The sequence below is a fragment of the Scyliorhinus canicula genome, chromosome 2 (assembly GCF_902713615.1).
Source record: "Scyliorhinus canicula chromosome 2, sScyCan1.1, whole genome shotgun sequence".
NCBI lineage: Eukaryota > Metazoa > Chordata > Chondrichthyes > Carcharhiniformes > Scyliorhinidae > Scyliorhinus > Scyliorhinus canicula.
The window spans coordinates 49765078-49781694 of record NC_052147.1 but is presented as its reverse complement, the minus strand read 5'-3'; the positions used below and the strand labels follow the sequence as shown (position 1 = coordinate 49781694).

Below are 16617 nucleotides of genomic sequence, written 5' to 3'. Positions count from 1 at the left end.
TGTTACTGGCACCAGGGAGAACACCTTCCACATGTATCATAATATTGTCAGGACCCTGAGACGAACCATGCCAAAAGCAATTGAGAAACTGTTAACATTCCACATCTACTGAAGGATTCAAACCATTCGTATGACTAGCTTAGAGAAAGAATAAAAAGACAACAGAGACTTCAAAAATAAAACACAGGAACCATAAATGAGTAGAATAGGCCTACTTTACTATGGAACTAGAAAAATATTACAAATGAATAAGTTATTACTCATTATAAAAGTAGTTTACATTTAACTGTAGTTATTCTCATTACTATCTTTAGATAGATTGTACAACTGTATAGATGATATGGACATGATACGGATATGTTATAAGTGCAATTTCTACCATTACTTCCCATTTCTGTGCAAAAATATTTTAACAACGGAAGCAACAATTTTGTCCCCATACCAAAAACAACCAGCACATGGCTTCTTGTTCATATTTTTGCAGAAAATAAAATTAGCTGGTCGGGTTTTGGAGGTCATGTCCATCGAAGGATGGTCTGCTGTTTGAGCGAATGCTGCTCCCCTGGGAAAGGTTTTCAGTTTTCTCTGAAAGCTGAGAGTGGCTACATCTCAGAATAACATGGAGGAGGGTCGCTAATTTTACAGCAGTAGATTAACTAGAGAACCCATGACACTTTTTTAACTCTGTCCTACCAAACTACGCAATATTTCCAGGTGACCCGTAGCAATGTGCAACATGTGTTCATAGATCACACAATAGCACGTGTGTTGTAAATGTTGTGATTCAGCAGCTACAGAAAAGTCCCCGCCATTTCATTTTAGCCATGTTTCAATCAGACAATCATTCTAAATCATCCACAAGCACTAGCCAATTTACCATTTTCATTATAGTTAATTACTAAGTTGCCACTGGCAACATGTCAAGTACTCCATGTATTTTGGGCAGAAACAGGTGTTTACTGAGAGCTCACACCTCGTTAAGTTGCAATTCCCTTGTATACTTAACCACCTCTAACTGGTGTTGGGTTACTGCTCAGCACTGACTACAATAATAAACATGTTCAAAAAGTAAATAGCACCTCATTAAGATCCAATTACTTTGAATCCACTTTAAATAGTGTGGGATTACAGTTTCAATACTGATCTGTTGCAATCTTTGTTCAATAATAATGTCATCTCTTTAAACTTCCAACACATTGATAGACAAAGTGCCTTAATACCGAATAAATTGGTTTTAATGCCTTAATACCAATGTGACCATTATACACGGTAGGAAATGTGTTCCCCCTTTCCACGCTGCTTTGGGATGTCCGGTCATAATGAATTTCAGCACCTGCCTCTTGTTTTTTCCTTGCCCCTCTTGTTTGACTGTGAAACAGCTGAATTTTGAGCTACCTCCAGGCCCAAACTGCGTTGGATCAGGTAATAGGCATGTGTTTTCCTTCCATTCAATGGCAGATCATGCCCTCAGCTTGGGTCTATGGTTTCCAACTTTTGCCATTACAATGACATTCAGTCACATACAGCACGTAATTTTCCGCTTTCCTTTTAAATGGTTGGCAAATCATGACTAACATGTACCCAAGTGTCAGATGTGCATTCCTGGCAGGTGAAGCTCACAGCTGGCTGTCCAAAATTGGGGAATTATTCCCACGATGCTTGTTGCCAGTTTAATAGGCCACATTTACAGCTTGCTGCTGATCAGCTCCCTCACGGTAGCCACCACCCAACTTTCATTTTCATTGAAATATACCCGGGTGGAAAACTGAAAATCCGCCCCAAAGGCTCCCTCCCACTAAAGGATTCCTTGCTGTCTGGTGTCTCAGCTATACTTGCAGGGATGACCAATCCTTTTGCAGTGAATGCTGTAGAAAATGAAGAAGAACAGCAACACATCTGTGGAGACAGAAAGGGACAATATACAAGCTATTAATTACATGTGAATGTGCCAAAGAATGGCAAACAGGTCGTTCAATCACAGGCAGAGTGCAATCTCCTTTTGCAAATTAACATTAAAGATTTTATTTATAGTATTCAGCTTAAATTCAGTTACGCACAATGGTAGATTGCGCAGGAGAAACGTTAATGTAAAACTCACCATATTATCTGGGCCTCCAAGATAGGTGTTTTCCCCTCTAGAATGATTTTGGTGATTGCTGTGTCTCTTCCAGTTCTTCAGGAGCATAGCACCTCAACAGTGTCCTTTCAACCTTTGAACAATTTTTTCTCACAAGCCTTTTCAGGTCACTGATTCTTTTCTGACAAGGTGGCGGTGTTGCTAATTTCTCATTGGATGTTGGTACCGAAGTGACTGATCCAAATAAAGCATCTTGATGTTTGTAAACTATTGATGAGAATAATAACTCTCTTGGTGAAACATGGCCATTGCTGTCTCCTGCTGAACTCCACTTTGCATAATCATCACCAGCTTATGATGTTACTTTTACTTGCATTTATTATTTAATATATTAATGAGGTTATCAACTGGCTTCTAACTGGGTATCTCAAGTTGCTACTGGCAGTAAATTAGATACTAATTTCCAAGAATTATAACCACAACTACAGCGTATCTACTCTGCGAGAGGCTCTTTTTGGAGGCAGTTTTGAGGTGGGCTGTAACCTTCACATTTCCCCCATGGATGTAGCCCTGACCCAGGTTCAGAGATATTTACATACTGGAGGCCCGGCACCTGTTACATTTACAATGCTGATTGGTGCCTCGCTGCCGCATAAATGGGACCATGGTCTTGACTCAACATAAGAAAAAATATTCTATTGCTGCCACTCATTCATCAGTCCTTCTGCAGCAGATTCCCTTTGCAAAACTGTCCATTTAAATTTTCCCCGAGGCCTGAAACAACACTGAATGCCAGAGATGCATTGGCGCCCTTTGCACCTAGCATCACCATGCTGCAAATAATGGGAAATTTATCACATGATGTTTGTATTCTGTTATAATATGACCACTCCATTAGGTGCAGCCATTTTATGCACCAATCTTCAGTTCAATTACAATTCCCAGTTATTAACAGGGTTAGGAACACAGTATCACCCAATAACAAACTGAATTCTGACTCTGTCCACCCAGATGACTTTTTTGCTTTCGGAGCTCATAAATTTAGCACCTGTAAACCTGATTATCTCCAAAATCAAAGACTTGAACTCATCCCAATTTTAGAAGATGGCAACTGGCTGACCGTTGATTAGCCAGCTGAGGCTCACTGTCAAAGTTTACATATGAGTACCGACGCTTGGTGAGATACTTCTTGAAACTGGAACTCTAACCAGCAAGGAATCAATGTCTTCTATGGTGGCCAGGAAGAGTTAGGGGGCTGAATTATATGAGGCGCTGAATTTCCAGCCCCACCCCACCATACCTATCCTGTTAAAAAGTCTGCGGGAAGCCCAGTGAGGGGAACACCAGTGGCCTCATGGCCACTAGTTGTTAATAGGCCGGAGGTGGGATTTCTGTTCTTCAGGGAATGCTGTACAGTTTTGGTCAGCTTACTTAAGGAGGGAAATACTTGCATTGGAAGCAGTTCAGGGAAGGTTCACTCAGCTTGATTCCTGGGGTGAAAGAATTGCCTTATGAGGAAAGGGTAAGCAAGTTGGAGTTGCGCTCCTTGGAGTCGAGAAAAAGAGGGGTGATTGCCCTGAACGATTCGGTGGAGTCTTGAGAGGGTAGATGCTGAGAGGAATTTGTTCCTAAATCTAGAATTGGGGTACAGTTTCTGAATAAGAGGTCTCCCATTTAGGATGACGATGAGAAGGAATTTCTTCTCTCAGGCAGTGGCCAGTGTTTTCAATTCTCTTCCCCAGGGAGCAGTGAAAGCTGGATTATTGAATATAGAGTTAGACAGATTTTTGATTGACAGGAGTCGAGAGTTATGGGGACGGCATGCAGAAAAGTAAAGTTAAGGCCACAATCAGATCAGCCACGATCTTATTGAATGATGGAATAGGCTCGAGGGGCTGAATGACCCTGCTCCTATTTCTTATGTTATGTCCTCAGGGAGCTAAAAGTCACGCACAGGCAGACGCACGAGACACTGGATCAGGATTTGGGTAGGCGTGTGGGGGTCTTGGTCGGTGTCAAGTTGGCAGGGCCCAGTAAGAGCGGTGGGGTGAGTGGGGGGAATAGGTGGTTTGCAGGGGTTTGAGAGGCAATAGCAGGAATGGATCTTGGGTCTGGGGATAACACCTAAGGGGGCCTCCGATGGGCCTATTAAAGAGGGAACTCCTTGTCCGACATAAGCAAGGAAATCTGCCTGGCTGGGTACAAGGCGTGGGTTTCTATTGCCACCTGTTACATCGTGGACAATGAGGCCCTATAATGGCCATTAAAGATCTTAATTGGTCTACTGATTTGCTGTCTACCCAATGTCACTCCTTTTTTTTAATGTATTTTATTACAAACATGTAACCCAATGTCACTCGTGCCACTGATATTATTGCAGTGTGAGCAGAGGCGAGTGGGTAGTGGGGACAAAGGGCCGGTTGAATTTAACGAGACCCCTTGCCTTCACATCCATCAGTGGAAAAGGTTAAAATCCAGTCCAGGGTATGGGGTGCAGAAATAATCAGCAAGGAGATGAAAAAGTATATGAGAAATTACCTTTGATAACTCAATTGTTAGTGAACAGTGACAATAACACCATAGCCTTACTTGTGAGAAGGTGAATGTCTAATACCAACTAAATGATGATCTGAGGTTACAAATAAAGAAACCTGGAACTATACTTTGCAAATATCACAAAAAAAGCCTTTGAAAAATACATAAAATGTACACACAATGCAACTTCACACAACATAGCTTCATCTTTCATTGTTTTATATAAGGACAGTTAGGGACGGGCAATAAATGCTGGCCTTGGGCAATGACACCTCAATCCCACAAATGAATACAAGGTAATTAAAGGGCATCATTCCTCAAAAACCTGTTTTTGAACTTTCCCTTCTTAAAAATTTGAGCCAAATACTATGATCAATAGACGGATAAAGCTTACCAGCTGTTCGCTTTTTGGGAGACTTCGAACTTCTGTTGCGGCCAGATGTAGACATTCCACTTTCACTCAGGGAATCGTGCGCAGATGACGCACTTCCTGTAGCTTCACTGTCACGAATCATACTTTCATAACCACTGCTGCCACCACTATGATAAAATAGAGCTGTTCTCCCCATGGCTGGAGGCAGCTCTCCGCTAAGAACACTGCTGTTGTCACTACCATGCCCACTGCTGTAGCGTTGAGGTCGTCTTGGTGCAGTTATTTTACTGTAGGGAGAAGGCAAGACTGGTATCTGTGATATTTCATCACTGAGGTTAACCCCACTGTCATTCCCACTGTCAGAATCTGTGGATCCCCTCAGATGGCCCATTTTACTGGAAGAAGCCCCAGATGCTAGTTCGGAGACACGGCTATTTGCTGCCCTCACAGCTTGCTTTGTTCCCATGATTGTTCCTTTGCCAGGTTTACAATTTGCCACCTGCGTCGAACGAGGTATGGTTTTTCCATTTGATGGCACGCTGGAACTGCGACCCATTGACTGGGTTAATGATTTGACAGATGTGCTTAACCCCTTCGCACCACTCGAAGAGAGGCTTCGACATTTATTTCCTGACGCCACAACCTTACTATTGGAAGTACATTTGGTTTGATTGGATTTGCCCGGCACAGGGACTACAGGTACGGGTGAAGTAGACATTACAGGAGCTGACGGTGACACACCTAGCCTCGGTACTGATCGACCTGTTCTGCTGTTGTTGTTGACAAGGTGAACACTTTCCTTAGTCACGCTGTGCTTGGATCCCACTGATGTAAGGCTATCACTTCTTTCAAGGGATAGCTGACTCCCACAGCGATGCACAGCGTCAGGCTTAGGCATTTTGGATTTTGAAGTTGAAACATTTTTAATAGACATCTGATCAGGCTTGATGATTATTGATCGGTTATTGTTACCTTCAACAATATAAGAGGCAACATTTAGTCTCCCATCTATTTCATCCTCTGATTTTGGTGGTGCTACTTTAACTATCTCTGGATTGGCACATTTTTGGGCATGGGTTTGTAGAGTAACTCTGTTCTTTTGCTCTAGACTAGATTTACGGACTGGAGGTGCTGGAGGTATCCCATTGAGTCTCGGTAGCATGCTTGATTTGGGCACTGACGTTTTCTTACATGCTGTTGATTTTAAGCTGCTCGTTACTGAAGCAAAATCTCGTTGGTCTTTGGGTATAGCTCCAGCAGTAACACTGGTGTGCATTACTGGCATTGTGGCAACCATTGCATTTCCTTTTTTGACTTGTGATACCTTTGCCGGCACATCATTTTTCCTCGTGTTCGCACCAATTACCCCATCAAATTGATTTGCCACTTCACATCCATACACAACCCTCTGCGCACAAGAAACAGTTGTCTGAGATTTGTTAAGCCTAGGAATCGTCCCAGTACTTTGGGGGGTTTTCATTTGCTGTTTTATTTGATTGTTAGTACCGGATTTTGGTGATGGGTTCTCGGAAAGTGCTTGATCCTCGACTTTTGGTTCCAATTGGTTATTTGTGCGTTGTAACCAAGGATCCTCAAGCTCGTTTTCTTGTTGTTGTGTGTCTCCCCAATCTACTGTGCTGCCGCTACGGTTCACAGATGAGGTAGGTTTTATTTTCCTGGGAGGACTAATATCACAAATAGGATCTTCTTCAGAAATTACTGGGACATGACAATGTACTGGTGTGCTCGTTTTAGTTGCTGATGAATTATTAGTGCCAGTCACAACTTTGCCAGAAACCACTTTGGATAAACTTAAGGCATTGGAACCTTTGTTATTGTTGACAAGAGCTCTCGTTGAACTGGTACTTTCCTCACACAGTTCAGAACAGCAGAATCTATCAGTATTGGTGCTTTTTTGAGCCTGTGTCAGTGGTGCACACATGGCCTGCAGCATGTCAGGTGAATCCAAATTGAAAGGCCCCAAAGACTGCTCACCAAAAGTGTAGCAAGACTGCACAACAAAAGTGTCAGGGGGCTGTGCCCCATCACTTTCTACCGCACAGATACTCAGTTCACTGAGCCAGGAGCTAATTGATGATCGTCTGCTACTGTTGCAAAACGAATCATCTGCAAGTGGCACAACATTGTCCATGTTTGCTCCAGCAGTGGCTGCTGGTGAGGTATAAGCTTCGAAGTCATCATTTATGCTACTAATAATGCTGACAGGCCGTGAGCCTGAGGCCAAGGCCTGAAGTGAACAATCGCTATTAAAGCTAATAATACTGGCGGGTCGGCCACTTTCCAAAATCCCTTCGAACGACAGTTCTTCCACGACAGTAAATACTAATTCGTCTTCTCCATTCAGTTCCACAGGCTTCTGCAAAGTCACAGTAGTGGTCAACATGTCTCGTTCAATACAATCGCTCCGTAATGCTGACCTTAAGCGGTTTATATCTGACGCCATGGATGGCTTATATTTGCTTCTGCAATGTGCAGCAGCGCTTCCAGTTACAATGGACTCCGGCTTATTTGTCACCTGATGGCTCATTCCGACTGGAGGAGTTCTAATCACACAGCTACCGATGGATTCTGAACAGGCTATTTGTCTATCTTTTGTTTGGGGGGGTGGTGGCGCGGGGCTTGGCAGAGGCCTTCGATTGAAAAACATCTTTTCTCTTACGGCGGGCGCAGGTGTGGCTTGTCCCTGCTTTTGAGCTTGCGGGCTGTTAGATTTGGGCACGTTTGTGGAAGCTGTGATTGTCTCCTTGATTCCATCGATTCCAGTATCACTACTTAATTCCGCTTTGTTTCCTTCAGCTTTGGTTTGCAGTTTGAAGTGTTCACTTGTTATCGAGTGAGAGGGACTCTTCACTGGAGATCCATTTGGCTGCTGCACAGGAATTTGACTATGTGGGCTCTGCCCTTTTTTAGGTGACACCATTTCTATTGAGGAAAGCTTTCGATATATTTGTGGAGAAGACACTGGTACCTTCTCAGTTGCAGGGGCAGATTGGGTCATCTCCTGCACTGTTATACATTGCACATTTTCCATTCTTGTCGGGACTGGACTGTTACTACAGATGAAAAGTCCTTGCTCACAAGAAAATGTGATGGGCTCCTCACTTCCATCAATGCACTCTAACCTCTCCTGCAATTCGGCGAAAGTGTTGCATTTGAAATAGTCCCTTTCAGTCCTCTTACCAACAATTACCGTTTCCTTGCCTTTCTTGGTTTCATACCTTTTGTTCAGAGAAGGGATTATGGGGACAAACTCTGGCGGTCCCTCGTTATCGGTTAACTCTCGATCAGACAGTGCTGCACCATTGGGACCAACATAAATAACGGTATCACATGATTGCTCACTGCTTGACGAATAATCTGGATCACTGGCTATTCCTAACGCAGGAAGATTTGGATCAAGAGCGGTGGTCCTCGAGTGAAAGGGTCTTAAGTGGGGTGGCCTTCGAATCCGACCTTCTTCGCAAGAACTTTCTCCTCCTGATGAACTTGAGGCATACTAGTTCAAACAGAAAAGCGCTTATTGTACACAGACAATGGAATCACAAATTTAAAAGAAATTCAACAGAGGCAAAAATTTGACTTGTAAATTTTACAAGACTGGATGGAAAGTAGTTCACTGTTATTTATAGTAACGGGGTTAGGGATGCTTTCTAGGCCTCCCGTTTGAAACTAACATAATTTGATATTCGACTTGAAGCAGATACTGACCTTGGACTTTTTCTTCCGCATGCGGTGAATCCTTGCTGCAAGCTGAATGCTTGTAAGGGTTTCTGCATAGTTGGCCGGAGAGTCAGAAATATGGGTGATCATGGTTGTCCTGCAGTTTATATTCCCCAGTGATTCTCTCAGCAGCATAGTAAGTTTGCTATCTCTAAATTGGACAACAAAAAGAAATACACTCGGGTACAAAGAAAGTGATGGATTAAGCATTTTAAGATGATGATCTATTTCATCCATCCACTTTAAAACAGAGTTTTCAATTTCTGTTCTTTTTCTTATTCAAAATATCATTAGGATCAGATTGGTTTTAACGCCACATTTTAGTTTGGGTGCAGAAGAACCGAATCCAGCAACATGTAATTCTGTTGTTCAAAATGACTAAAGCAACTTGTTTCACAATGAAACCTCTTCAGGCATGAACATTAGCTTCATTTATTTTTAATGGGGATAGTATATCCTTGTCTGGAGAATACTTCATGTGGCTTCAAACAAATGTAAGCAGAGTAAGTGTTACTGAGGATAATTACAAAGCCCATGTTTAGCATAATTGTAAAGCCTTCCTTAAGAAGATAAATAGATGCTTTTATTGTCGCCACAAATGTAATGAAAATGTTCACTGGCTGGCCTCGATATGTGGCTGCTGGCGATTAACTCAGAAAAATAGTGCCAAATGCCAATGGATTTGCATCCAACTATGTAAAGTTATCTTTCTTTCAGTAACTCCTCAATAAAGTTTACATTAAATTAAAATTATAGAGAACGCAACAATAGCATTTTGTTCTCATGCCTCTTTCTATTCATCAGCATGCTGGCTTTTACGTTCAAATCATCAATAAAAAGAATTTCAACCCCAGATTGCTGCATTGTTATTGAAGATAATTGTGTTATCCCCGCCTGTGCAAGGTGAGCCTGATACAGTTTAAGGTGGGTCACAGGGTGCATATGACTCAGGCAAGAATGAGTGGGTTCTTTCAGGGGGTAGCAGATGAGTGTGAGAGGTGTCGGTGGGGGCCAGCGAATCACGCGCACATGTTTTGGGGTTGCGAAAAATTGGGAAGGTTCTGGCCGGGAGTGTTCGCGGTCTTAGCCAGGATAGTGGAGGAGGAGGTGGACCTGGACCTTTCGGTGGCCATATTTGCGATTTCAGAGAAGCCGGAGCTCATGGAGAGGAGGAACACCGATGTCGTGGCCTTTGTCTCTCGGATTGCGCGGCGGTGAATTTTACTGGAGTGGCAGTCGGTATCGCCACTGGGTGTAGCAGTTTGGTTGGGTGACCTGTACGACTTCCTGTGGTTGGAGAAGATAAAATATGAGTTTAGGGGCTCTGCAGGGAAAAGGTGAGGGGTGTTTGTGACCGTGTTTGAGGAGCTGTTCATCACGGAGGGGAGGGGGGGGGGATTTGTACAGGCTGTATAGTTGATTGGTGGGATGTATGTTTCCCGGGGTGTTTACGTGCAACCTGTTTTGATACATGTTGGTAATTAAAACACATTCAAGAAAAAGAAGATAACTGCGTCAAATATTGGATTAATTGGGAGAAATTTTCCGATTCCACCGCGGCATAATCTCAGACGGTGAAGACGACCCTCCACTGGCAGGAAGCAAGATCATCTGGTCCTGCCAATTGTCTATGGGGTTTTGTGTGCCCTGTATCCTCTGCCACTGGGGAATGTGCCCCATGAGCTCACCATCGGCGAAACTGGAAGATCCTGCCCCGGGCTGGGGGGATGGCAGGCAGAAAACAGCAGCCATATTACTCTTGGAAAGGGGTCTTTTGCACCACAACTTCCAAGTTGATAACGGCATTGCAAGAGGAGCAACACTTATTTATTGAGCAAACCTCAATAAATGGCAGGACCAGAGGGACAATGAAAGTAGAGCGGATCATAGCCAAATGAGATACAGAAATAGAAATAAAGAACAGTGAAGAAAGGTGCAGTGAACAAAAGGAACAAAAGCATCCAGAGGGTCAAAATTTGAAATGCTTTAGATTTTCTGGAAGTAATTACTGCAGCTGTAAAGAGATTGGACAATCTTAATTGTTCCCTTGTTAGGCTGGAGAGATTGATTGGCATTGCATTAACAATCATCATGTTGTTCAAGGAGTACTTGGGCGCTTAATCACCATCCTTAACTTTTGGCTAATGATCGAATGATGCTCAAAATCTTTCAATCCTCTAAATATAACAGGAAGGTTAAGGACAGGATGCCATTTGTGCAAAACCTGCATCTGAGTGGCGTGAATCAACCATCAAGGTCTGGAGATTGACAACTCACATCAAATCTTTTCATCTCAATTTACTGTCCTATTTGCATTATAATAACAGCATGCATCACTGAAATGTCATTATGTTCCAGCAAGATTCAGCCCAGTGTGTCCCCTTGTGAGATCTGCTAATTGAACACAAAGTTCAAGCCTTAAGAATCTCCGTGGTCCATGGCAATAGTAGCACTAAACAGCTAATTATTAAATGTGTAAATTCTTCTCGTCTTACAGTTTGCTAATCAATATATAGATCTTTTTTTAGCTTTTTTTTTCAATTGAGGGGCAATTTAGCGTGGGCAATCCACCTACCCTGCACATCTTTTTGGGTATAAGATTGGGTCACGGAGCGTGATGTAACAAAAAAAATACAGGTCCCGATTTGGGAGCGAATAGCCTGCAGCGCCGAGAACAACCCCACTCTTAGCCTTGGTCAGGAACGCCTCAGTGCAGGAAGAGATCGGGACGTCATTTTAAATGTCGCCCCGATCTCGCGACCCCCTTCGCCACCCCACCGTGGCCTCTGGAGTCCCCTAATTTGCCTCTTGGGGACTCCTGGAGCCTGCCTCACCCCTCCTTAAGCACACCTGTATGCCCAATCCCTGGAACAGACAACCTGGGCACCTTAGCACTGCCAGCCTGGCATCCTGGCAGTGTCCCCTCCAGCCTTGCAGTGTCATGGGGGCACCCTGGTAGTGTGTGGGAGGCACTTGCAGAATGGAAAAAGTGCCAGGGTACCACCCTGCCCAAAGCCCGACCACCCAGGGGTCTCCAATGGCCCGGGAGACCCCCAAACCCCCAGATGTCATTACGCCTGGTCCACGTCTGTGTGCACCAGTGCTAAACAGCGCCTGGCCGTAGCCTCGCTGAGAAGGCTGTTAGTTCCCAGACACCATGATAGTACGACGCAGACATATTTAAATGAGCCTAATAGCTGATTTAAATATATTAATCTGGATCTCGGCCAGCAAGGGGGAGATCCAGATTGCGACACCTCGGGAGATCACGTTGGATCTCACGAGGCGTTCCAAATGTTGCAAATCTTTCAAGAGGCCTGCCGTGATATTTAACGGCCTCATCGCATCACACGAATTGGGCGAGACAAGGCTGTTCAATCGCACCCATGGTTTAACGCGCGCTACAGTGGAGACCCGCAATAAAAGCTGCCAATTTTAGCTCGTTTTTAACATGAGGAAGGGGCATTAGATCCAAAAATACTGGGCTCTATTTGACTTTAGACATCCATAAGTGATGATCACTCCTTTGGGACAAGATTTACTGACCACCCCACTGCGTGTTTTTCAGCAGCAGAGCCAGCCCGCCAGTGGGATCTACAGCCGCCGCCGCCATTGTCAACGGGATTTCCCGGTGACAGCACATCAGCGTGGGCCGGAATTTCCCGGCAGCGTGAACAGCCGCTAAATCCCGTCCAATGTCTTCATAACTGATAACTCCTGAATCAAATGCTTTGTTCAGGAGTTCACACGCAATTCAGCCTCCACGTTACTTACTTGTATGGAACATGTTTAGCACCATTGACCAACGCCAAAATGACATTGCCCAGAGCTGAAAGTGACAGACAGAGGCCGCCGCCACCATCCCGACTCTTGCTTAAAACCTTCTCACAGCTCCCCAGATCGACCAGGTGCAAACGACTACGTCCTCCCGACACTGCGAAAACATAGCAAGATGCACAAAGCCACTGTTAAGAGATTCTGAATTTGTTCAACTAACAGACAAGGAATGCAACAAGCCGGTGTCTATTTTAAATATAAATGACAGGCAGAATGCAGGAATTCCTGTCAAATCGGATAGTAATCATCACTTATGTGTATTACATTTCTTCATCTACCACCATCGACCATATTAGCAGGATACATGAATTTTATAGAGCAGAATTTTCATCGAGAGTTAACGTACTTCCCCCTTTGCCACTCTTTTCCATTCGATATTGGTAAATGTGAAGGGTAAAGAGCATATGGGAGTTTCTTCTATCCTCCTCATCACTGTCTGGCCTACTGGTCCTTCTGGAGGCTATTGCTGCATCAAGGAAGTAGGCAGCTTTCTCTGCTGTGGGGGCTCTCAGCTCACTTTGATTCTGAAGCTGAATACGAAGAGAAATATATTACTAATTGGAAGAGGATTTCATTTCTGCTCAACAGATTAGCTCTCTGGGGCAATTAGTAACAAAATATGTATACCAAGGGAGCAAGATGAAAAATAAGCAAAGCCAAGAAGAGAGTGGCAGTGACATTTTAAATATAACTGGAGCATTTCAAACGCCCTTCAGTACACAATGGAAATGCAGTGAGCACAGGGACGATATCAATGTGCTTGTAAATGGTATAACCATACACTAGAATATAAATACCTGAGTTCCACAGATCGGATCCTCTCTGAGATAGACACCAGGAGACTGACCATCCTGGAGACTGCCAGTGGACACTTCAGATAGCAAATCCCGAAGGTTCTCATCCTTGCCCCAGATCTCCACAGCAGACACCCTGACTGAGAATCGAGTGCCGGTTTTCTCCTTGCGCTCATTTATTAGTTTAAAAAGCCAAGATATTGCACAGGGAATTACGCCAAGATTTTGCATTGAATTGTCTTTTCCAATCATAGTATACGTTTTTCCTGGAATTGAAAGGTAAGTTTGGACGTTAGGCTGTTTCCGTTTCTTTAGTAGTTTATATAAGTATAGATTGGACACTTTTAGGCTTTAACATAGAACATAGAATAGTACAGCATAGAACATAGAACAGTACAGCACAGAACAGGCCCTTCATGTTGTGCCGAGCCATGATCACCCTACTCAAACCCACGTATCCACCCTATACCCATAACCCAACAACCCCCCCTTAACCTTACTTTTTACGACACTACGGGCAATTTATCATGGCCAATCCACCTAACCCGCACATCTTTGGACTGTGGGAGGAAACCGGAGCACCCGGAGGAAACCCACGCACACAGGGGGAGGACGTGCAGACTCCACACAGACAGTGACCCAGCCGGGAATCGAACCTGGGACCCTGGAGCTGTGAAGCATTTATGCTAACCACCATGCTACCCTGCTTTCTCAAATGCAACATTTTGAGGGCTGGTCCTCATTACTATACTGCCGTTGGGCTGTGGTCACCGAACAGACACCCGAAGCCCACCACCTGCTAAACAGCACAACATCAGGCATCCTGGAGGCCACATCAGCCAGCAGCAAGGTACATCCAGGGGATCCAGTCTGGGTTGATTGTGTGTGTGTGCGCGTGGGGGGGCACTCAGGGTGGTGGCAGCTCTCACAATTCACGTGGGCCTCTGAGAAGTACGCTGTTCCTCCTCGCCCCCTCAAAAATTATTTTAAATGGATAGTTTCTGGTCCTCGCGGACTACACTGCTGTTAAACCCAGGTGTGCACACGTAGGCTCCTTCCTCCAGTCTTCCCAACATATCTGTATGTCAGCAGACCCTAATAAGCATCTTAAAAAGGCTGACACAGATAGTGGTGGCTAGATTGGGAGCAGAAATGGAATGGTGCTCTATTTTCCGTGGAGCTACTATCAAATTTGTAACCAGCATAGTTAGGGAAAAGCTTCCCAAGTGCCTTAATTATCAGTGTCCGATCTCCGTGGTACAAATATAGGGACAATGTGTTGCACTTCCCTGCTTGTCCACTCATGTAACCATATCAGTCTTGTGTGTCTGAATACTGGGCTACAGATTTAATTTAACAAGTGTCATAAGGTCAAACACACCATTCTTAATTCCTGTATATTAATGTGCGACTGTGATTGTTAGCAAGATCATGTGTCTTATGACCATCTGCTCTCCAAGTGTAGTCTCCAGCCACAAAAGGAAGTTGCTTATTAATGGAGGCTAGTGGGATGCCTGTCAAAACACTGACTCAGCCACTCCGCAGAGAGGCTTCCAGCACAAGGAACTCCACTAATACTGTATGGGGCAGCACTCTGGAGATCACTGGCCAAATGATACTGAAGAGAAATCAGAATATGATACCGATGATTCTATCAATCCTAATGGCAAATAAAGATTTGCATTTTTGCTATCAGCCAGTGTAAAAGATAGCGGGCAGAATTTAATATCCTCAGGCGAGTGCAGAGGCGGAGGGGGAGGGGGGAGAGGGGGGGGGGGGGGGCTCGTGTGATTTGGGGATGAGATCATGGCTGGAGATCCTGATGCATTTCCACCTCCGACCGATCAAGTCCAGGGCAGGAGGTTTTGCTTTTGGCCTTCCCGCCTGGAGGCCTCATCCTGCTGCTGTTGATGTTCAAAAAAGTGGCGAGCAGGGGCTTGCCACCCAGGGAGGTTGCCCAGAGATTCCAATCAGGTTCTTCCACTGTTCTATCAGGCAATGTCCTGCGTTCACAGACACCGTGCCAAATTGAGGTTCACTATATTGGGAAGGGAGGGTCCCTGAGGAAGCCAGACCCATGTCTTTGCTTTGACTACCACCCCCTTCCCTTCCACCCACAATCGTCTCCAAATAGGAATCCGTCGGTGATCCCTCCTGCAGGCCCCACCTCTCCCGGTGACACTGCCAGAACCAGAGAGCTGCCGCCTCTGATTGGCAGACAACTCCTGGGTGTGGGTCCTCCACCCTACGGGGGGCATGATCGGATTGAAGGCCCGATGCTCCCTAGGTAATTGCCTGATTGGAATTAAATAGTGTGGGGCCTCCTGGAAATAAGTGATGTGGGGCAGCCACCAATTCTCCGGCCATTGGGCAAGACCCCGGCCACCTACTTTAAATCACGTCTACCAGTTGCTTTTGACTGTTCTGGATACATGACAGAGAGCTAGTTCTGTAATCTAGGACTCTATCAACAATGATATTCCGGGTATGCATCTAGTGGCATTGCTTGAAGGCTTATTTAATGGAACTATTTGCAGGGGAATCTCTCAGATTGTACTCTCATAACATGAGTACAGCTGTAACATTTTCAGGTGCAGGTTTTCAGTTATCTCTGTCAGGCCTTGGTAAATACTCAGAATCATGAGGCTGAAACAAACGTAGAACCATAAACTAGTAGAAGGGACCTGAAATATTTCATGTCGCACTCAGATATTCTTTCATGAAAATAAATATCAGCCACAATAACGTGTATCTACATAGCAACTTTAACATAGGAAGGTATCCCAAGGAATTCCGAGGAGTGTAACAAAACTAAAATTGACTCCAAATCAAAGGAGATATTCAGATGATGACTAAAATGTTTGCATAAGAAGTAGGTTTAAGAAGAATCTTAAAACAGGAGGGAGGAGTGGAGCATTGGAAAAAATTAGGGTGTAAATTCCAGAGCTTGGTGCCTGGAGGACTAAAGCTCAGTCACCAATGATGGGATGAAGGCAATGAGAGGTGCACTGGAGACGAGAGTTTGACTATCCCAGAGATTAGCTCTATCCCCTTCTTAGTAATTCATGAAGACTGTAGAAGACGTCAACAGACGTCAGAAAACTAAGGCCGTTTGCCAAGCCAAGTGGGATAGTGCAGTTGATGGCTGTCCCCAAGAGGCAGCGGCAAGATGATCTGGATTGGGGCAAGAAAGCTGTGACCTTGGGTTCTAGTTTTTCCTACTAGTGGAAACATCCTCTCCACGTCCACTCTATCTAGGC

The 16617-nt window shown here is 44.5% G+C and overlaps 1 protein-coding gene across 4 annotated transcripts in view; it reads right to left on the bottom strand.

The window, feature by feature from the left end:
• kif26ab (kinesin family member 26Ab) overlaps positions 1–16617 on the bottom strand; it is a 267250-nt gene that overhangs the window by 38482 nt on the left and 212151 nt on the right. For 3 of the 4 annotated variants that reach the window (XM_038777909.1, XM_038777918.1, XM_038777931.1), the window contains 5 exons: positions 13361–13623; positions 12910–13093; positions 12501–12660; positions 8715–8877; positions 5007–8502 (listed from right to left, as the gene is read on the bottom strand). In XM_038777909.1, coding sequence (XP_038633837.1) covers positions 5007–8502; positions 8715–8877; positions 12501–12660; positions 12910–13093; positions 13361–13623 — 4266 coding nt within the window. Of the gene's footprint in view, positions 1–197; positions 1897–2098; positions 2345–5006; positions 8503–8714; positions 8878–12500; positions 12661–12909; positions 13094–13360; positions 13624–16617 lie in introns of those variants that run through there. The other variant, XM_038777924.1, reaches the window with a different exon arrangement.